General features: G+C 43.3%; 1 protein-coding gene across 1 annotated transcript in view; it reads left to right on the forward strand.

Annotated features, from left to right (window-relative positions):
- The window catches only part of LOC137430907 (keratin, type II cytoskeletal 8-like), an 86069-nt gene that overhangs the window by 13394 nt on the left and 50355 nt on the right, over window positions 1-22320 (forward strand). Inside the window, exons 3-6 of the mRNA XM_068121678.2 lie at window positions 2988-3048; window positions 12985-13080; window positions 13171-13335; window positions 13410-13535. Coding sequence (XP_067977779.2) covers window positions 2988-3048; window positions 12985-13080; window positions 13171-13335; window positions 13410-13535 — 448 coding nt within the window. The remainder of the gene's footprint in view (window positions 1-2987; window positions 3049-12984; window positions 13081-13170; window positions 13336-13409; window positions 13536-22320) is intronic.

The raw sequence follows: 22320 nt of genomic DNA on the forward strand, positions 1-22320 counted from the left end.
GCGTTTGTGCCGGTGTCGTCGATCGCGGTGTACGCTAACCTCATCAGGTGGGTTTACCATAATTTCTTCCATATACTGTGAATTGAGGTTCTCAACAGCATAACACCTTCGGGGATGCCGCCCCACCGTCTAAGCCTCAAACCAGGGGCTATTATAATGCTTCTCAGGAATCTCGATATTCGTCAAGGTCTTTGCAATGGCACTAGACTTCGCCTTCACCACCTTCATTCTCACGTACTTGATGCAGAAATACTAACAGGTGCCCACCAGGGACAACGAGCTCTTATACCCCGTATCAGACTCGCCCCATCTGATGCCAGTTTACCCTTCGTTCTACAGCGAACTCAGTTTCCTGTTCGCCTGGCATATTCAATGACCATAAATAAAGCCCAGGGCCAAACATTCCGTAAACTGGGTATCTATTTGCCTGCTCCTGTCTTCTCCCACGGCCAGTTATATGTGGCATGTTCAAGAGCACGGTCGTTCAAAGATGTGTATATCAAGGTTGATAATACGAGTACGCAAGGAGTCGTCAGAGGCTTGACTATTACCCCAAACATTGTTTATCCAGAAGTTTTAAAATAATTTAAACCTCTGGTACTGCGTTCGTTGTATTATATTCCTACTGCTCTGCCTTGACATTGACGCTTACCAATGCGCCAGTATGGGGCTAATTCCAGTCGATTTACTAATCCGTTCATTTTTTTAAAGTCTATGGTTCCACTGCTGTTCCTTTCCATTGACACATACCACTGCGCCAGTGTGGCCAGAGTGGTGCTATGCCGATTCCTATTACGAATCCATTCATTTTTCAAAAGTATATCGTAGCGTTGTCATTTAAGTAGATTGCAATAAATACGTTGTTCATATACGCACTCTTCATTCTCATCTTTCTTCCTAACTCTTACTCAGACAAGCAAATCCCCTATGCCATCCATAATGGTACACTCTATCCATACACCACATCCTCCCTTCCGAGGATGTTCCACGGGTTTCGGCTAGTTCCAAAGTAAAGGAGAATCACCTGCTTGAAATCTAATTATTTCTAACAACTTCTAAAAGGTGCCAATATTATTGTCCGGGCCATTTTAGGATTTATGTGTGGAATTAGGTAAGATTTAGTAATTTTTTCAGCTTTTTTGTTTTCTTCCACTGCAAACCAAAGAAATAAATATGTGGATAACAAAAGATTTTTTAATTTCAACAATTTTCTGGAAGAAATGGTGAATTATTTGAAAAAAGTGCAAGGGTGCCAATATTTTTGGCCACGACTGTAAATCATACATTTATGGATGACTTCGGAACAACCAAACATGCAACGGGTGCTGAGTCCTACTTAACAGTTTCCATTTATCGTCTCATGAAGAATATCCTTGTGCTGTTGGAAATTCCCTGCATATTACGTTTGGTTAACCCTTTAGTTTTCTGCATGGTAAGAGTAATTAATGCAAAATACAATGCAAACAAGAGTAGGTGAGCTATCGCCAGCACTACGGCCAAATTCCAAATTCCTGCCCTGCAGAGGGCATTCCATCAGTGGCACAGGCACGCCCTCAGCCAATGATGCTACCCCGCAGCCTTCTGCTGCATATGTAAGAATAGAAACACAAACAAGTCAAAACTATGCTAAAACCCATACAAAAAACATATGAAGCAAATTCTAGATGTTAACATCTATGTGCCGATGTCATCTTCATCATCATTATCATCACATCAACATCCATGTGCTATAGTCCTATACTCTTTGCAGAACGTTGGCGCTGCTGTGTTAGGTCTAAGCCTCGAATGGGTGGTCGGGGGGGAGTGCATTAGGCACACCTTTATTAGGGACATGTCAAAGAGAGGTTGTACGTAATATGTGCAATTAAGGAGGTAGTGACCATCTATCGTAATGCAGTATAGGGTAAGGATGTGCGTGTAAAACCTCTTGTCTACAGGTAAGGCCAGTTGAGGGTTTTGTGGACACAAAAAGTCCTATAAATCCATTTAAATGGGTGCTTGAAAAAAACGCTGTGTGTTGGAAATGGCATTTCTATGGATAGGTTTGGCAATGGAATCCATGAAAAATGGCCTTCTGAGATGTGGAGAGGTCCCCAATGTGGGGAGGCAGATGTGTCAAAGCTCCACCTCCTGTCCAGTGTAGTAGCCAATAAGGGATTAGGTGTGGGCTGTGGGCTGTCCCAAGAAGGGTTAAAAAAAAAAGTGTGCACATGCACGCTCGTCGTCCTCACCCCTCTTTTGGTGTGGACTGCTGGAGAGATTTACGTCGATGCCATTGCCCTCTCTCCTCCAGTCTTCTTGGACCACACCAGCCAGCACGAGGCGTGGTGGAGCCAAACCAACTCATGCCTGACTCAAGTCCTCGCCATTTCCCTTTGTTCGTGTGTGACGGTTGATTGTTTATGTTTTGGCACCATCGGGGTGTAGCTATTTATTGAATTTGTGTTGCATTTTCCAAGCTCGCATCTTCCCTTCCCTATTTGTCTATCTTCGTGCGCCAGATCTCTCTGGGTTTTCCTTCATGCCTTTGCACAAACTCCCAGTTTTGGAACACATTTGGACCACCCCTGGGGAATTGCTTATAAAGTGTAAGGAAGCCTCCCGCTATTTGAGTGTGTAGGGAGATTAGAACACCAACAAACACCGGTTGAATTTGGTGAGTTTGGCCTGGTTATATCTGGGTTGAGATTCAAACAGGTTATTCATCTCAAAAAGGTGAGTGTGTATACCTCCAAGCTATCCTGCTAGACCATATGTCGACCTACGACACACAAAATCAATCCTGTATATCAAATCATTCACACAATATCTAACTCGAGCTCACAACAGTTTCCACAACTCTGAAACAAATGTTATCCTCCTGTAGTATTTACAAATGTCCTCTTCTCGTTTTGTTTCCAAATCTTCATAAAAACGAAAGCATGAAAGCATCTGAGTTTCAAAATGAAATAATAATGCATTGACATTGCGTATTGTATTATTTACAGATATGAAACGGAGATTGATAAACGTACACAGAAAGATCTTGGACTGCTTGAAATAAAAAAGGTAATTTCTTATGGTGAAAGTAAAGTATAAGGCAATCATTGAATTTTGATGAACACCACAATCCAAGAGTTTGTTAATAAATTTCCTCTTTTAAGACGATGACGGCAAAAAGGTTTAAGAGAGAACATCTTTTAATACTATGAGCGTGGATTGGCTCACTATTAGTCAGGTTCACTATGTAATTTCGTTGGAATTTTTGGGGGATTTGGAAAACTATATATTTTTGGAAACTATATTGTATAGTCAGTCAGAAAACCAATGTTGCTATTTGCACAGACTCCTGTATGGCGGCCATCTTGGATTTTCAAAATTGCCGCCGTAGAACTAATTTTTCTCAATATCTCAGCTTCTAAATAACATAGAGCTTTGATTCTAACGGCTAAACATACATTTTCAAGGGCCCCGAATCCAATGGTAACAAGTTCGATAAGCTAGACATGACCATAGAGCTCCTATGTGGCGGCCATCTTGGATTTTTCAAACTGGCCGCCGTAAAACTGATGTAACTCACCTTCTAAAGAGCACAGAGCTTTGATTCATCATTGAGTAAAGTCATCATCATCCTCATCATCGCTTTCGTTCATCACATCTTGAGAGTCCTCATCATTTTGGCACTGGATGTCACACTGACAAAGGTCTGTACAAGCCAAGATGTTTGTTCTGCAGGAACATCTAGATGAAGAACAGTCTGTTTTGCACTGACATCTAACCATTTGAATGATGGCCTTGGGGGCTGGAGGCTCCTCAGTTGTGGTTGGTTTCACTTGTCCATCCGTGTCTTTGTAAAAGCCGTTTTGCAGGGGATTCAGCTGAGGATCCTGTTGAGCAATGCTTGCCTGACCCCACACTCTGGCTTGGATATGGACTCTAAGGATGTGCTGCTTGAGAGCTCCAAGAGTAGGAGGAAGCCTGTCACTTTCTGCCATGTGTTTGCAAAAGAGATACCATCGTAGTTCGGGGATGCTGTCGATGTGGATGCCATTTGGAGAGTAAGCAGCGCATACAAAGTTAGCTAGTGTGGACAACATGTCCTCCGTCACTTCAGTTGCATCTGAAAGCATTCGCACGGTGTCTATGACATCTTCACTTGCTTTGAGGTAGACATGCAGCCAGGTTGCTTTGCCTATTCGAGAGAACCTCCCAGTGTTGTCTGCCCCTGTGAAAGCATGAAAGGCTGGCAACGCCTTTGCTCTTTCGACCCCTAGAGCTGTCCACAGTGGCTCTATTTGAAGTATTCCAGAGGCCATGGAAATGGATGTATTCCTCAGCAGTAGGTCATAGTTTGCTATGACTAGTACCAGGACATCTGTGTCGGGAGAGAAGAACACCAACTGCGCATCATGTGGGTTTCGCTGGGATGCCAGCACGGCCTGGTGGATCAACAGGGTGTCAGCTTCTTCATGGTTGTTGTCCTCGAAGAGCAGGTCACTGTTGCTCCTAGTACGCCCTGAAGCAGACGTGATGATCAACTTGGATGAGTGACTGTTGTATTCTAGAGTTTTCGCTGCCAGATAGTCAGTCAGATCAGCCTTTGTTTTGTCATGAGAAAGGAATCTGCTCATTGGGATGTGTTTGATGTTGGTGTCATCTCTGACTTGATACTGTACTGCATCCTTTCCTTGCCTTCTTTTAGCCCTGGTAGCACTCTTCAGAGAATCGTTTTTGTACATGTCAAAGACCAGTATGATCTCATCACAATCTTTTGTTAGAGACATGAGTCTGTCATTGAAGCATTCACCCAGATCGTCGACTTTCACTACAGTGGCTGGTTTCTTTGTCAGCTTATGCACAAGTACCATCCCATCCACCAGTGCAATCTTCCGACTTGTAGGTTTACTAGATGTGGATGCCATAGTTCTTGTGTCCATTGGATCTTCTTGTAGAACACTTGCAGCTGGTGTCTGCTGCTGATCTTCAGGGTGAATTTCTGCTCTTGCTAACTTGTCGAGGAGATGAATTAACTTCGACTTGTCAGTGCGTGGAAGAATTGTCCCATCTGGAGCGAACAGTGCTCTTGGTGTCACAGTGAACTCGTAATTTCCGATGGCATATTTCTGGTTGACGTCTGTTTGACTTGGCAAGGACCATGAGCCTTCCGTACAGTTCCTTAGTCTCCTTCAGATCCACAGTCCTGTCTCTGAGTTTCACTGTGGTTCTCTTGTTCCCAGACATGAACATCTTGTTGTTCTCCTTCTTGACTGGTGCCCAGAGGCTAACATCTCCATTGATACGCTCCGACACGTAGTCTTCATACAACTTCTGACCAGTGACATCAATGTTCAAGATCTGTGGTACATACTCGTCTGGGATGTAAGCATTCGTTATCACATTGTGCAGCTTGTCACCTTCAGTGTCAAATGGATTCCCGTGACTCAGTATCGCAGCCTTGATCTTGTTGATTGCTTCATGCTCCCTCTTGACTGCACTTGGACCAAGGTCATGATGTTCTGTGATCTTGTCACCTTCCAGGCCAAACTGACTCTTGAAGTCTTTTGACAGGCGTGATAATTCTGGTGTAACCATGAAGAATCTCTGTCTAGCATTGGCATTGTTAGAGATGCCAATCAGTCCAGAGTGAATCTTCATCAGCTTGTTCAGATGTTCACATGCATGATCTGGTCCAATGGATACAAACGGGATGTCATTCTTGGTTACTGATAGATTGCCAGCTCCTAGTTCTTCCCAGGTCCTAGGGTGATTGGTTCTTAGGTCATACATGTCTGCGATGTATCGGGGCCAGAGCCGCTTGTATTTGATCCGGTCCATGGCAAAGAATAACTTGCTCAGTTCTTCTCCAGCTTGGAGGTGAAGCACCAGGTCAGTACTCCGTGATGCTGCCACGAATAACAGGATTGTCTCCACCCGATGTAGATAGTTCATCATTGACTTGAACATTGCATTCTTGGATCTCCGCGCTTCCCACTCCTCGAGTGCCGTCACCACCCCATCAGATGTCAAGACTTGAAGGAGTTTGGTGTTTGCTTGTTTTACAGATTCAGCTTTCGTGCACTTGTTCGTCTCAGCACAGGCAGCTTCTACTCCCTCTGTTGCCTCGAAACACACATCCTTTACTTGTGGGTTGTCCTTCAAGAACTCCTCCAGAACCATTTCATAAAGTGCTACATATGAATATATATGGGCACGGAGAGACCGCTTGTAGTGTGTACATTTCAGGATTTGCCGCGTCGTGGCTGGACCATAGACATCAGCTTCTACCCAAGCATCATCAATGCCTGAGTTCTCCATGGAGGCTCCGAGGGCTCGGAGAGCCGCCATGACAACATGCAGCTCACCCAGTCTGGGGACGACTGTGCGTTTCAAGTCAGGTCTTGCATCCAGCAGTTGCACCACCTTCTCGTAGAGGGCCATGTCAAATGAAATTACAGTGGGATGATCTTCACCAACTGCCAACATCCTTAGCTGACTGGCTTGCATGATCACGGTCAGTAGGGTTGGCCACTCATGCGCCACCTCTGGAAGTAGTGGCAAGGCACCAACCCGAGTCATGGACTGGCGTTCAGACAAGAGCGAGTTGTATCCTGCCCAACCTGGAATCTTGCTGGAGTGTTCCCTTGCTTTCATCCTGGATAGAGCAGAAGCAACAACCCATCCCAGTTGTGTCAGTTGATAGGATCTGGAGACCCCCTTGTTGATGACAAACTCCTCTGTTCTCTTCGTAAGCTGTGGTTTCGGCTCGTCACAGTGCAGCACATCTACATGGTATGGAGTGACCGATAGACTCTGTGCATCACCGATGATCAGAGGTTGCGCAACTGGTTCTCCAGGGACATCTGACTTCTGGTACACTGCAGTAATCGTTGCGTGAGTGGTTCCTTTCCCGTCAGGAGTATCCTCGGCAAAGTCCGTGTTGTCTGCAGCAAATAACACAAAGGCTCCCCTTTTCAGGAATGGTGGCACGTACAGACCTTCAAACTGCCTGGTGTTTTCTACGACAGCATTGGCAAGAGCAGTTTCCATGAGGAGGGCGCGGACAATCGAAACACAGTAGCCATGTGCATTGAGAAGTCCCATCAGCTTTTTGTTGCATGTGTCATGATGGACAGTCAGAGCCAATCCCAGGACTTGGGGGTTTTCTCTTGAATGGGGTGGCCTGAATGTTGCGGATTCGCTGCTTGGTTTGTACTTCACCTGTCTGTTGGATTTGAATCCATACATGATGTTCTGACTCACAGTGAGTGATGATCTGTCAACAACACTGGTCCTCCTCTCAGTTTCCAGCTTGTCGACAGGCCCTACCATTACCCAGCGGATCATGGTGTATAGTTCAGCCGGAACATCGTTGATATCGCTGGACAGTGGACACCTGCATGGTATTTGCTTCCGGGTCCTTCTTAATGAATTCTGCGATGCTCTTCCGTATCACTTGTGCTGCTTTGTAGATTGTCTTCATGTTGTTCTCGTCATCGCCATCACTTGTGATTGCAGAATGAACCATGCTTTCCTCACATGCATCTGGACAGTAGAGGATGGCCGATTTTCTTCGGTCTTTTTGGAGAACAGATGTCACGCTTGGCAACTCAGTGACGATTCTTTCTTTCAGCCACTTTCTATTGAATGTAGGTACATGCTTTTCCAAGTGTTCTGCGCCAATCATATTGACATAAGTGGTTTCAATGTCATCCATGGAGAGATAAGCTTGGTTTTGTGTTTTGACATCTATCAGGTTGATCATCTCAATCAGACTTGCCCGTTGCAGCAATAGTTCTTTGTCTGCGCTGCTTCTGTTTGCGCTAGGTCTGTCTCGTACTACATGGAACACATGTCTTCTCCAACAAGATTTGTGGTACCAAAGGTCAATTGCGTGTGCATCACCTGGTGAGATACATGTGTTGAATCGTGTTTTCAATAATGCATCTTGGGACTTCTCTACAGCCTCTCTAAGCTCTTGACCAGCATTTTCAGTCCTAACCTGGTAGAGTAGTTGGCCATCATCTTTTTGGCAGAAGAAACACTGCTCTTTATCCAGTGGCACTGTACATGAGCGTGTGAACGGGGATGTTGCATCAGATGTTGATGAGCCTGGCTCGTCCATTTCTGTGCTTGCTCTCTTCTGTCCGCGTTTTTTTGCAGTATAGTGTCCAGTTGTTACTGCATGCGCATGGCGGTCTCTGGCACGTTGTATCTCGCTCTTGTTAGTTGCACTGGAGTAACAAGTGCGATGCCAAACTGCCTTCTCTGTAGAGAGTGTTTCTTTTGTGCTGTTTTGGAGTCGTTTATGGACTTGAACGTAGATGCCATCATGCAAACTGGCCCTTTCTTCTATTGTCTTCAATAAATGTTGGTAGGAATCTATTCTGGGGTTTAACACCAAGGATCCTTTCTTGACATCATCAGCCTTGCATAAAATGCACTGCTTACAGTTCGTGGACTCCTGGGCTTGCCCCGCCCCTTCACCATCTTGTTGCATCTCACTCATAATGTGACATGTAGATTGTAGAACCTGCAAAGACAGCAAAGCAAAGGGAACCGTCACCGATATATACAACCACCACCACAGACATATTGATGTATAATAGGCTACAAATACACGACCACCATCACCACAATATCAGGTATATTGCTTAGTATATAAATAATACAAAAACACACGCTGTAAACTAATTATTTTCCTCAGCTGTACCCTGGGGATCAAACTTATTACTTTAGTAGCTTGTCCACCCGTAAACAGATTTTAAGTTCTCATGAACATTAGGAGTATCTGTGTTATTTGGCAGTATGCCACAAAGGCCCACAAAGGGCAAAACACTCGCAGTAGAATAGTATTTCTCATTACAGTCAACACAGTCAGGTTCAGCATGTCCAGATTTTTAGATTTCGTTGGATTGTTTTGGGGATTTAGAAAAATCAAAGCTCCGTCTTATTTAGAAGATGAGATCCTGAGAAACATCAATTTTACGGTGGCCAGTTTGAAAAATCCAAGATGGCCGCCACATAGGAGCTCTATGGTCATGTCTAGCTTATCGAACTTGTTACCATTGGATTCGGGGCCCTTGAAAATGTATGTTTAGCCGTTAGAATCAAAGCTCTATGTTATTTAGAAGCTGAGATATTGAGAAAAATTAGTTCTACGGCGGCAATTTTGAAAATCCAAGATGGCCGCCATACAGGAGTCTGTGCAAATAGCAACATTGGTTTTCTGACTGACTATACAATATAGTTTCCAAAAATATATAGTTTTCCAAATCCCCCAAAAAATCCAACGAAACTTTAAATCTGGACATACTGAACCTGACTATATGCTCACCTCACCACAAGTCGCTGCAGAGGCAAAGGCTTGTTTTAACTGAGGATAATGACCTGTCTGAACTTAAGTTGCTGTGAAGTCATGATTTACACCCAACATAATACAAACATTTACTTTGTACAAATTTATTTGTAATATTGGTGATATTATTTATTTGTAATCTAAAATGGTCCAAGTGGTCTAAAGCTTTAAATGGTCAAGGGTCCAAGCTGGTGTAATGGGTCAAAAGCGTCTTACGGGTCTTTGGGGGTAATAACTGTCTTTGTCGTCTGTAATGGTCTTCGGGATCTTTGTGTCTTCAGGGCCCTCTGTGTCTTCAAGGGTTGTTTGGGTCTTTTGAGTCTTCAGGGTCTTTTGGGTATTCAGGGTCTTGCGTCTTCACAGTGTTTTGGGTCTTCAGGGTCTTTAAGGATCTTTAGCATATTTTGGGTCCTCTGGGTCTTTTGGGTCTTCAGGATATTTTGGGTCTTTGGGATCTTTTGGGTCTTCAGGGTATTTATGATCTTCAGGGTCCTCTGGGTCTTTAAAGGTCTTTAAGGGTCGTTTGGGTCTTGGTGGTCTCAAGGGTCTTGGGGACTTAAAAGGTCTTCAAAGGTCTAAGGGTCTCAGCAGTCTAAAGGGTCAAAAGGTATATTCCAACAGTGCGTAATTAATACAACAACACACACAACATGCATTTTAAAGGCCATTTTCCCTGCTAGAGCGGGGGTTAGCCTTGTAATTAATAGTAATGCATAATTCGTAATTACGTAATGCGTAATTAATAGACGTACATAATTAATAGACAGGATGCAGCCGATGTTCAAACAGTACATAATTAGTAGATATATAGGCACACGGCTTCACCACCTCACCTCCTCATGGATTGTGTTTTTTTGGTTTTATATACACTAGTACACCCCCTCACTACGGGAGCGGCAGGGGAAGTCTTCTTATTATTGCCAATTATTATTACTATTATGGAGTTCAAAAACTTCTTGGAAGACCTCCACGTTGGCAGCAGGAAGGGTCATGTTATTAACCCTTGGTGGGATATATAGATTACAGCAGGTCTATGATCAGGTGCGTTAGTCGACGTGATAAGCATAGATGGATGCCCAGATTCCTCCAAATATATTTCAGTTTAGTGATAAACAGCAGTAGCGACTGTTTTGAAAAGGTAATCATGGGTGTTTGTGGTTTATAATATTTTTTACTTCTGGTAGAGGTACTCCTACGAAAACGGCACGATAAGCTGTTTATACACATTAACACGGTGTTTGTTCAAGGAGGAAAAACCCCTTAGGGAGGTGGGATATTATTAGTATTGTTACATATTTATGGAATGTATGTGAATTACTATTCAGGTCTTTGCTTATTAATGTGTAGTCGATTAAGGGTTGTTGTGGTTGGAGGGTCAGGAGCCCTTCTGGAAAAAGAGACCGGAAACGGAAGAAGAAAAGACACGAGGTCGAGAGAAGCGACGAGAATTCTTCTTCCTCGCCCCGCTCCGACGAGAGGTGGGATCGATATTGAGCCGTGTGGAAAAGCGGCGTTCCCAAGCCGTCTGGCGAGAGGAGTTACCGGGACGGGTACCTACCCGGTGGACACGTCAAGCTGCCGTGGGGCCGTGCACCGACCCAGCGTCTGGCACCATTCGCGGCACCGTCTACAAAGACGCGTACGGGTCGCACGTTGGGGCCTAACACGCGTTGCAAGCGGCGTGTGGCTTTTGCCTGCTGTACAGTACCCGCTTCGCGGGGCCAAGAGGGGGCTGCAGCCTTGGTTCCCGGTACGATACATGCCCGGTGGAAAAACGTCCACCCGGGGTTCGTTCAACCGCCCGAGTACGGCGAAGCCGACCATCATCTTGGTCAGGAGGGGCCCAGAGACATTGTGAGGGACAGAGACCAAAGGGGGTCGTGAGTACAAAAGGGGACACACGTATGTAAGATGGCCATCTTAATCATCTAGGGGATTGATTGTTGAGTGTGAATTGTGGATGGTGGATTGCTCGGGGAATATATCCTTGATTGTATCATTGAAATTGTATGGTATCATTACCATTGAAATATATCATTGAAAATCAGTTTTCTCTTGGGTGGAATTCCTAGGGATTGCGTTGCGAAAGCGCATATATAATACCACTTTCTGGCGAAGTTCCTCTCACGGTCCGGGGGTCACCGAGACCAGGTAGTCACCGAGGGGACCACGTAACAGAATTAATATTGTTTTGTAATAACATTAATATTATGCTATTATAATTTTTATTATTATTAGAATTATCAGCATTTGTTATTGGAAATGCCTTGGAAAAACACCACGATAAAGCTATCTTAACACGGATATACACCTCAACACGCATTCCTCATTGGCGGGGAAACCCCCTTGGCGGAGAAAATCCCCTTGGGGTGGAGGGCAAATTAATACGCCACAACCTTCATTGTGTGGCCCTTAGTCCTCGTGTCAAGTTCGGTGGAGATTAGATAAGTAACGACCGAATGTATCACGGTCAAAAATCGTCAGACAGACGGACACCAATTTGCGTATTTTACTGTGACTAGTACACCCACTCACTATGGGAGTGGCAGGAATGGTCATTTCTCTTTGGGGTACATAGAGTACAGTCGATCTATGGTCGGGTCTCAAGAACATTGTGTGTGTGTTCATTTACCAAGTTTCTTGTGGAGAGACCGCCAAATGGTGTAAGCATTCGAACAAGCACTCCATTCAAAACCGTTAAGGAACGGCTAGCTTGGCAAGCGCTAGCTAGTAGCTTGGCAAATGAGCACAAGCCGGGCTTCCTCCCTTTCAGTTTCGTGTTAAACAGCAGGAGCAAGTTTCAAAAGTTCGCCACGAAAAATGCCACGGAAGCGGCAGGAAGGGCCATGTTATTAACCCAACACTTGTGGGGTATATAGAGTACAGTAGATCTTTGCTCAGTTCTGTAAGTAAAACTTACCTCATGGACGTCGGGGTTCCTCCAAATTTCGTTATTTAGTGTTATAAACAGTATTAGCGACTGTTAAAAAAGCTAATCATACATGTTTGTGGTTTATAATATTTATACTACTGATAGAGGACGTTGGGCTGTTGCTAACATGAAAACGCCATGATAAGCTATTTATAAACGTTGACTTGACGTTTGTTCAAGGAGGAAAAATGCCTTGGGGATGTGGGATATTATTAGTATAAATATTATTTTTTAATAACATTAATATTATGTTATTATTGTTAGTTTTGTTATTGGAAGCAGCCTTGGAAAACGCCAAGATAAAGCTAACTTAACATGGATACACACCTCAACACGCAACCTCATTGACGGCAATGGTGGGGAAAACCCGCTCAAGGGAGAAAACCCCCTTGAGGGGGTGGGGGGGGGGGGGGGGCGGAATGAATGCGCTACAACCTTCATTGTGTGACCCTCAGTTATCCTGTCATGTTTGTTTGAGATTGGATAAGTAACGACGGAATGTATCCTGGCCAAAAATCATCAGACAGACAAACACCAAATGGCATATTTTAGTGTGATAATGATATGAAGAAGAAGAGGAAGTTTTGGTTACAAATATACATACATAACCATATACGTTTGCTTCATTATAATAAGATTATCTCTTTTGTTCTCGTAACACTTTAGACGGGTTTTCTTTCCCCTCATTAATTGCTGATTTTGCTTTTTCTTTTCCAAGGATGTTGGAATTTCCAGATTTAAAAAAAATGAGAAAGAATGCGAAAAGCAAATTTTGGTGGATGAAATAAATTTTTTGAAAATGCTCTTTGCAAAGGTAAGTTGATGCTAATTTTTTTTACGTCAACGTCATTACAGCATGAAAGGAGCAATATTTGTCACTAATAAATTCATTATCGCTTGTCAGGAATTACAAGATCTCGAGCTGCAGATCAAAGACGCGTCGTTGTTTGTGTCAGTTGACACAAACCATTCATTTGACTTTGAAGGGATCATCAGTGAAATACGTGCAGAATATGGTGCCATCGCAGCACAGAGTCAGGCCAATGCTCAAGATGTCTACAGAAAAAAGGTGAAAATTATTTTGACATTGTACGTTACTTCCAAAATTCAATGCTGAAAAATAAAAATTGATATCCTTTGCAGCTTCTTGATGTCTCAACTTCAGCAGATAATGCCAACCATCAACTTCACGAGGTAAAGGCGGAGATGTCTAAAATGCATCGTCAAATCAAGCGCGTGAAGGCACAGCTGGATTCTTTGAAAAAACAGGTAAGTCAATTTGTGAAAATTGATGAAAAATATGGTAACTCAATTTATGAAAGCTCCATATACCAGTCACAAAAAATTATTTCGTCCATAACTTCACTAACCCCTTGAGATGAAATGTACCTTACTCTTTATAGAGCACTAGCTGGAAGCCCATGGTGAAATACCACAATGGAAAAAGAGAAAAAAGGACACCTGATTGAAAGAGCTTAAAAAAAAAAAATCACATTTCATAACAGCAAAGATATTTCAGCACATCCTCGGATTTTATTGATACCTTAGTTCATTTTATACGATGAAAGTACCGATACTGGGTTCAAATTGGTACCTTAGTTCATTTTACACAATTAAAGTACCGATCCTGGGTTCATATTCTTACCTTGGTTCATTTTACGCAATTAAAGTACTGATACTTGGTTCAAATTGATATGTTAGATCATTTTACACAATTAAAGTACCGATCCTCGGTTCATATTCTTACCTTAGTTCATCTTACACAATTAAAGTACCGATCCTCGGTTCATATTCTTACCTTAGTTCATCTTACACAATTAAAGTACCGATCCTTGGTTCATATTCTTACCTTGGTTCATTTTACGCAATTAAAGTACTGATACTTGGTTCAAATTGATATGTTAGATCATTTTACACAATTAAAGTACCGATCCTCGGTTCATATTCTTACCTTAGTTCATCTTACACAATTAAAGTACCGATCCTTGGTTCAAATTGATACTTTATTCATTTTACACAATTAAAGTACCGATCTTGGGTTCAAATTGATTACCTTAGTTCATTTTACACAATTAAAGTACCGATCCTTGGTTTAAATTGATACCTTATTCATTTTACACAATTAAAGTACCGATCCTCGGATCATATTGATACCTTAGTTCACTTTACACAATGAAAGTACCGATCTTGGGTTCAAATTGATACCTTATTCATTTTACACAATTAAAGTACCGATCCTCGGATCATATTGATACCTTAGTTCACTTTACACAATGAAAGTACTGATCCTCGGTTCATATTGGAAAACAAAATTTCCCCACTTGGGGAGGGGGGAATCCCCCTCAGATCCCCTCTCAGACCCTCCTCATCCCCCCACACCAGACCGTCACCCCATGATCCCAGACCCCCCACACACCATCTGCCCCCACACCCGCATCATCATCATCATCATCATCATCATCATCATCGTCATCATCATCATTTCGGTTTATCGGAATCATTAAACAATTGACAAGGCAGTCCGAAGTCTCAAATTTGTCAAGCTTACAATAATAAAACAGTATTTCATAAAATTTACAAATATATATAAAAGAATAATAATAATCATATAAAATTACATTGATGTATATATTATGTATCAAAATAAGGGTATGCAACAAACAAACATGCTTTTGCAAACATGCTTTTGCAAACAAACATGCAAACAAACATGCAAACAAACAAACAAACAAACAAACATACTGGTCAACAAAATTTTAATAGTTTTATGGTTCTTTTATATTTTGAGGTGATTCTAACCAGCATGAACCTGCAGATTTCGATTATGATATCCAATTTTCACTAGCACATCCAGTTTTTGAGAACCAGTATACCATAGGAATATCAGCCACAGCTGAAATTCGGGTCAAATTCGTCTTGAACTCACTAATCAGGATTTTGTGACGAGACTATCTGAGCTGGAAAGCGTTGCTTCGGATAGCTTTGTGGCTCTTGCTAACAATTACCTTGGAAATTTTCGAGCACCAAATTATGAAGAGCTTGTGGACAAGATGTTGAAGAGTTACCGGGCGCTCGGTGCTCGAATGTCCCTCAAGATACATTTCTTCCATTCTCATCTGAACTTCTTTCTACAAAATCTTGGCGATGTCAGTGATGAACACAGAGAAAGGTTTCACCAGGAAATTGCCATCACGGAGACTCGATATCAAGGCCGATTCAATCCAAACATGATGGGCGACTACTGTTGGACTTTACAGCGTGAAAGTGATTGCTCCGACAAACGCAAAAGTAAAGTTCAGAAGCACTTTTAATGTGATGTAAATAAAAACTTAAAAGTTCATATTATTTTTTGTGATATTTCATAAAATTCATATTATTTTTGGAGATTTACATTTTTTTATGTGATGTAAATAAAAACTTTAAAGTTCATATTATTTTTTGTGATATTTTATAAAGTTCATATTATTTTTGGAGATTTACATTTTTTTATGTGATGTAAATAAAAACTTAAAGTTCATATTATTTTTTGTGATATTTTATAAAGTTCATATTATTTTCAGAGATTTACATTTTTTATGTGATGTAAATAAAAACTTAAAGTTCATATTATTTTTTGTGATATTTTATAAAGTTCATATTATTTTCGGAGATTTACATTTTTTATGTGATGTAAATAAAAACTTAAAGTTCATATTATTTTTTGTGATATTTTATAAAGTTCATATTATTTTCGGAGATTTACATTTTTTATGTGATGTAAATAAAAACTTAAAGTTCATATTATTTTTTGTGATAATTTATAAAGTTCATATTATTTTTTGTGATATTTTATAAAGTTCATATTATGTTTGGACATTTACTTTTTTTATGTGATGTAAATAAAAACTTAAAGTTCATATTATTTTTTGTGATATTTTATAAAGTTCATATTATTTTTGGAGATTTACATTTTTTATGTGATGTAAATAAAAACTTAAAGTTCATATTAATTTTTGTCTCAATAAATAGACTTATTGAGACTTAATCAAGAAATTTGCATGCTCTAAAGATTTTTTCCACACTTATGATGTACTACGTCAAGGTTACGTGATAGCAAAATTTTAAGGTCAGATTCGGATTCGTGGGCACAAAATTAGTGAGAAACAGTTGAAAATAAGTCAGAACCAATTTGGCTGTTGACCAGTGTATAATCAAACAACAATAAAAAAAATATAACAATTTCAAACAACAAAATAACCTAAAATAGCAGAAAACTTAAGAAGAACAATAGACAGATATCATACATGTAATTTTTTTTCTTTTTTTTTGTATACAAGATCGAGGCTCGTCTAAAAGCCAACATTATTCACACAAAAAACAAACGGAGACATAAAACATGTAATAAAGGGAGTGGGAGAGAGAGGGAAGCACACAAGTACAACAGCAGAGAACAGGAACAGGGACTAACCCTAACCCTAACCCTAACCCTAACCCTAACCCTCGTGGGGGTGGGAGAGGTAAAAAAAAAAACCACATGGACACTGCTAAGACTTCCAGGAAAGAAGTCGGTATTTCAAGAAAGTGGATCTTGGGTGAATTAACGGGGGTAGAAAAGATCAAGGTTTTGGATGGGGGAAGATGAGAGATGGTGGTGAACAGCTGTTTTAAAGACCTGGAGGGAGGAATGGGATTGAAGAGAGTGAGGGAGTTTGCTCCAGATGCGGGAGAAAAGAGGAATGAAAGAGTGAAGGTGAGCAGAGAGTCTTGATTTTGGCAGCTTCACCAGAAGAGGGTTGCTGGCAGATCTTGTGCGACCTGTAGGAATATTTGGGGGACAGAGCACAGACAGACCAAGGGGAGCAAGGCCGGAGAGGAGTCAGTAGAAGACAAAAAGACCACCAACCTGCCTGCGGTGAGTGAGTGAGAGGCCGTTGGAGTTAGCTTCATCGCGGGAGATTCCAATGATTCTGAAAGCTTTGGTTTCAACAGCGTGGAGCCGAGCCAGGTGTGAGGCAGGAGCACCGGCCCATAGGGGAGAACAGTATTCCATTGAGCTGCGGATGAAAGCCATGTATGTGGTGAGGAGCTCAGGTGTGCCAAGGAAAGACTTCGCACGATGGAGGATGCCCAGTCGGCGACTGGCTTTGCAGGCCAGCTTGGAAATGTGGTTTTCCCAGGAAAGATCAAGGCAGATAGTGAGACCCAAAAGCTTGAGTGACGGAACTTCTTGGAGAGGATTATTCAGAAAGTGGATGGGAGGGTTGTCCAGTCGGTCTCTTCTGAGAGACAGTGAGAGTGTGAGATTTGTCAGGATTGAAAGACATGTTCCACTTGTTTGACCAGTCTGTGATTTTGTCCAGGTCTGCAGAGAGTGAGGAGGCTGCAGACTGCCGATCTGAGTGATGAGGTATGGAGCGGCAGAGAGTGGAGTCATCAGCAAAAAGATAGGGAGGATTTTCGAGAGAGTCGGAGAGATCATTGATGAAGACCAGAAAAAGCACAGGGCCCAGAACACTTCATTGGGGAACTCCAGCCTGAACAGGAAGGGGAGATGAGAGAAATCCATTCAGGGCCACACGTTAACTACAACTAGAGAGGAAGTCCGCAAGCCATGCGTGGAAATTTCCATGGATACCATATGAGGAGAGTTTGGTGAGCAGAGCAGGGTGCCAGACCGTATCGAATGCATGAGATTTTTTATTTTTTTTGTATACAGGATCGAGGCTCGTGAAAGAGCTAACATTTATCACACAAAAAGTCAAACAGACACGCAAAGTATATCATAAGGGGAGCGGTAGACAAGATGGGGAGAGAAGGGGAAGCACACAAACACAACATTTGAGAGCAGGGACATCGGGAGATCTGTGGGAGGGAGAGTGCTTTGGGGGAGGAGGCGTGAGAAGGGGCGGGGAGGGGTGGGAGAAGTACAAAACACAAGAACACTGCAAGGACTTCCAGGAAGGAAGTTGGTATTTCAGAAAAGTGAATCTGGGGTGAAATTAGTGGGGGTAGAAAAGATCAAGGTTTTGGATGGGGGAAGATAAGAGATGGTGGTGAACAGCTGTTTTAAAGACATGGAGGTAGGTGTGGGATTGAAGAGAGGGAGGTAGTTTGTTTCCGAGGTGGGAGAAAAGAGGAGTCAAGGAGTGAAGGTGAGCAGAGAGTCTTGATTTTTGGCAGTTTAACCATGAGAGGGTTGCAGGCAGATTTTGTGCGACCTATAAGAATATTTGGGGGACAGAGCCCAGAGAGAGCTGGGGGAGCAAGGCCGGAGAGGAGTCAGCAGAAGACAGAAAGACCACCAACCTGCCTGCAGTGAGTAAGTGAAAGGCCCTCTGAGTTTGCTTCATCGCGGGAGATTCCAATGATTCTGAAAGCTTTGGTTTCAACAGCGTGAAGCCGAGCTCGGTGTGAGGCTGGAGCACCGGCCCAGAGGGGAGAACATTATTCCATTGAGTTGCGGATGAAAGCCTTGTATGTGGTGAGGAGCTCAGGTGTGCCAAGGAAGGACTTCGCCCGATGGAGGATGCCCGTTCGGCGACTGGCTTTGGAGGCCAGATTTGAAATGTGGTTTTCCCAGGAAAGATCATGGCAGACAGTGAGACCCAAAAGCTTGAGTGACAGAACTTCTTGGAGAGGATTATTCAGAAAGTGGATGGGAGGGTTGTCCAGTCGGTCTTTTCGGAGAGACAATGTAAGACTGTGAGATTTGTCAGGATTGAAAGATATGTTCCACTTGTTTGACCAGTCTGTGATTTTGTCCAGGTCTGCAGAGAGTGAGGAGGCTGCAGACTGCCAATCTGAGGGATGAGGAATGGAGCGGCAGAGAGTGGAGTCATCAGCAAAGAGATAGAGAGGATTTTCAAGAGAGTCAGAGAGATCATTGATGAAGACCAGAAAAAAGGGATGTTAGGAGGGATGTTATCAATGACGATGTTTAATTGGGGTGGAACATTCTGAAGAAAAGATATTTGCATTATCTTACATTTCTCCAGCTTCGGCCTAACATTGTTTGGGTAACACCAATCACCAAGTGCATCAACATTGGCTTGCATCGAACTTTGCTGAGTTCTGTTCAACACTTCAACCAGGCTCAAATCATCCACATATTTCCAACGATATTCTGTTGTTATGGCCGCGTCATTCACCAGAACAAGAAACAAAATTGGTCCCAGTTTCGTCCCTTGTGGAACTCCGCAGGAGAGACACAAAGGATTCCATGGCTGCCCTTGATAACGAACCACCTGGAAACGATCGGAAAGGAAACTGCACACTGTAGGTATCCGTCCCCTGCTCCCACCCCTCACAGACCCCCACTGCTCTCCCCCGCCCAGTGATACCCGCCTCGGCAACTTGGCAATCAAATTACTCGGACAAATATCTTATCATTAATGAAGATTTTCTGGTGTGGTCCCTGTCAAGTTTTTAAAGAGAAAATAGTTGGAAACTGCTGCCTGAATGCCACGGTCACTCCAACCTGTGCAGCATTTGAAGCAAAAACATGTTCACTGCTTTGTATTATAATTATATAATACATTGATCATGGTAGTGATACAGCTCGGTGATACAGGTAGTGATACATAAGATATGTATATATACAGACTTGGCATTTAATATGGAATATTTTTTTTTTCTTGACTTGGGTTTACTTTCTGAACTCAGTATATCAATCTGGTGAGTTTATTTTACCCTTCGGTGATGTCTTTGTTGAAAGAACCATGTCACTGATTGTCTTTCCCAGCAAGAAGTCAATAACAGGATTATATCACAGGTGGCGTGACAAAATGTAAGGACAGGTACATTCGACGACTGGCTTCACAATCGGGTATATAAGGGTTGTTGCGTTCTGTATTAGTGGAAAACAACTGCTGCACGTCTACAAAAGTTATTGCCGCTTCCTCTGGAGATGGTCCGTCAACTTGACAATGCTGTTTGTCATGGAGTGGTGGCTTTACGAAATTCTAGCATGAAACAGCGTGCTACTGCTCGGCAGTATGGCATCACTCAAGGTCAGGTGTCAAAGATCCTGAAACGAAATGCTCAGATGGGTGTCCCAACTCCAATACCGAGGCCAGGACGTCCACGCAGAACCACAAGGAGAGATGATCGCCAGCTGCACCGGTTAGTCTGCAATGGCCGTACCAAGTCAGTTAATCGGCTTAGGGCTGAGTGGCAGCAACTGACAAATGTGCCTTTTATCCAGAAGGCTAGTCAACCAACGACTGGTTCAAGCAGGCTATCGTCCAGGGGTCCCCTGAGAAAGCCACGCCTGACCAGACAACACCGCCAGCGCCGATTGCAGTGGGCCAGAGAGCACCGTCAATGGCAGCCAGGACACTGGAATCACGTGACCTTCAGTGATGAGTCTAGATTTCTGGTCTATCGTCAAGATGGCCACGTCCGAGTGCGCAGGCAAGTGCATGAAGCCCACAACGAAGATTGTATAGTGCCAAGAGTCCAAGCTGGAGGTGGTGGGGTGACCGTTTGGGCTGCTTTTCATGCAGGGGGCAAAACTGACCTTGTTGTTCTGAATGGAAACCTGAACCAGTTCAAGTACAGGGTCATTCTGGAAGAAACATTGCTTCCATTTGCTCATGCAGCCTTTTGAGGAAACTTTGTCTTCCAAGATGACAATGCACGGCCTCATCATGCTCGCATGATCAAACACTTTCTTGCTGACCGTGGTGTAGAGCATATGGAGTGGCCTGCCATGTCCCCGGATATGAATCCGATACAGAACTTGTGGGCAGAATTAACGCGTCAAATCGACAACTTGGACCAGCAGCCTACCTCTGTGCGTGAATTGCAGCAGACTATTGTCACTGCATGGCAAGCGATTCCTGTTCAAACCTTGGCAAATCTCGTGAACAGCATGCCTCGACGTGTACGTGCTCTCCTGAATGCTCGTGGGGGTTACACGAAGTACTGAACTGTAATTTTACTGTCCGTAATCCCAGTCATAATTTAACTTTTGTTTTTGTTGAATTTTTTTTGGCTAATGTGCAAAATAAAGAGATACTTCTGGAAAACGTACAGAAGTTTAACACAGTACTGTCCATGATTTTAGTTCGATATCAGTTTACATCACTTTCAAGGATCAATTTATTTGCTTCGAAATGTCAAATGTGGTTTTTGTTTCTTTTAAAGGTCACATTAACAAAATCTAGAATATTTTCAACATAATTCCAATGAACTTTTGGTTCTAAGTCATCTTGAAAAGTAAGTTCACCCCCACAAAAAAAAATATTCCATATTAAATGCCAAGTCTGTATACATCACTTCCGCTTCCGGTCCGGTATGAAGAGGACGCAGGCGTCACATGCTCGCCGCTTCTTCGACCGGGCCACTGTCAGTTGCTTGCTTTTTTGGTGGTCGTGCGGATTTTTTTTTTGGCCATTGAGTCTGCCCTCTGCATAGCCCCGGCTCTGCTCCCTGCTTCGCCTGCCCGGCTCCTTCGCCTGCTCGCTGTTTCCTCGGGCACGCTCTCGTGGGTTGTGACCATCGCAGCGGTTTGCTGGCAGTTTCCCACCGTGATCTAGATTTGTAGCGGCGGCGGTCGATTGCCGCTGCATTTGCCGCTTTGCTGTGATCAACCTTGGTGATCGTCTCTTTGCTCCTGCCTGCCCTCTGCTTGGTCCCGGCTCTGCTCCTGGCTTCACCTACCTGGCTCCTTCGTTTCCTCGGGCCCGCTCCCGTGGGTTGGGACCATTGTTTCACCTCCTCAACCTTGGCCTCGTCTCGTCTCTCCGCTCCTGCTTGGCATGGCTCTGCGGTACTCCGCCGCAAGGCTCCTTCTGCTCAATACCCGCTCCACCCCATCATGCATCTCTGCCATCAAATCAAATGGACTCCTCCGACGACCCAGGTACATTCACCGTGGCTCCGGTCGTAAGTTTGTATATTTGCAATCAGGTCACTCCATCCCCGTCCTCTGGTCGGCTCAGCGCACTCCCACTCATCGTCCCAGCGGACCTGGTCACTGCAATGCACACGATCGCACCTCCTGCCTACGAACCCTGGCTAAATCACCTGAATTCATCCCTGCTGTTCAAAACAACATCAAGCTCACCCTGTT

The sequence above is a fragment of the Myxine glutinosa genome, chromosome 7 (genome assembly GCF_964187855.1).
Source record: "Myxine glutinosa chromosome 7, kmMyxGlut1.1, whole genome shotgun sequence".
Lineage (NCBI taxonomy): Eukaryota > Metazoa > Chordata > Myxini > Myxiniformes > Myxinidae > Myxine > Myxine glutinosa.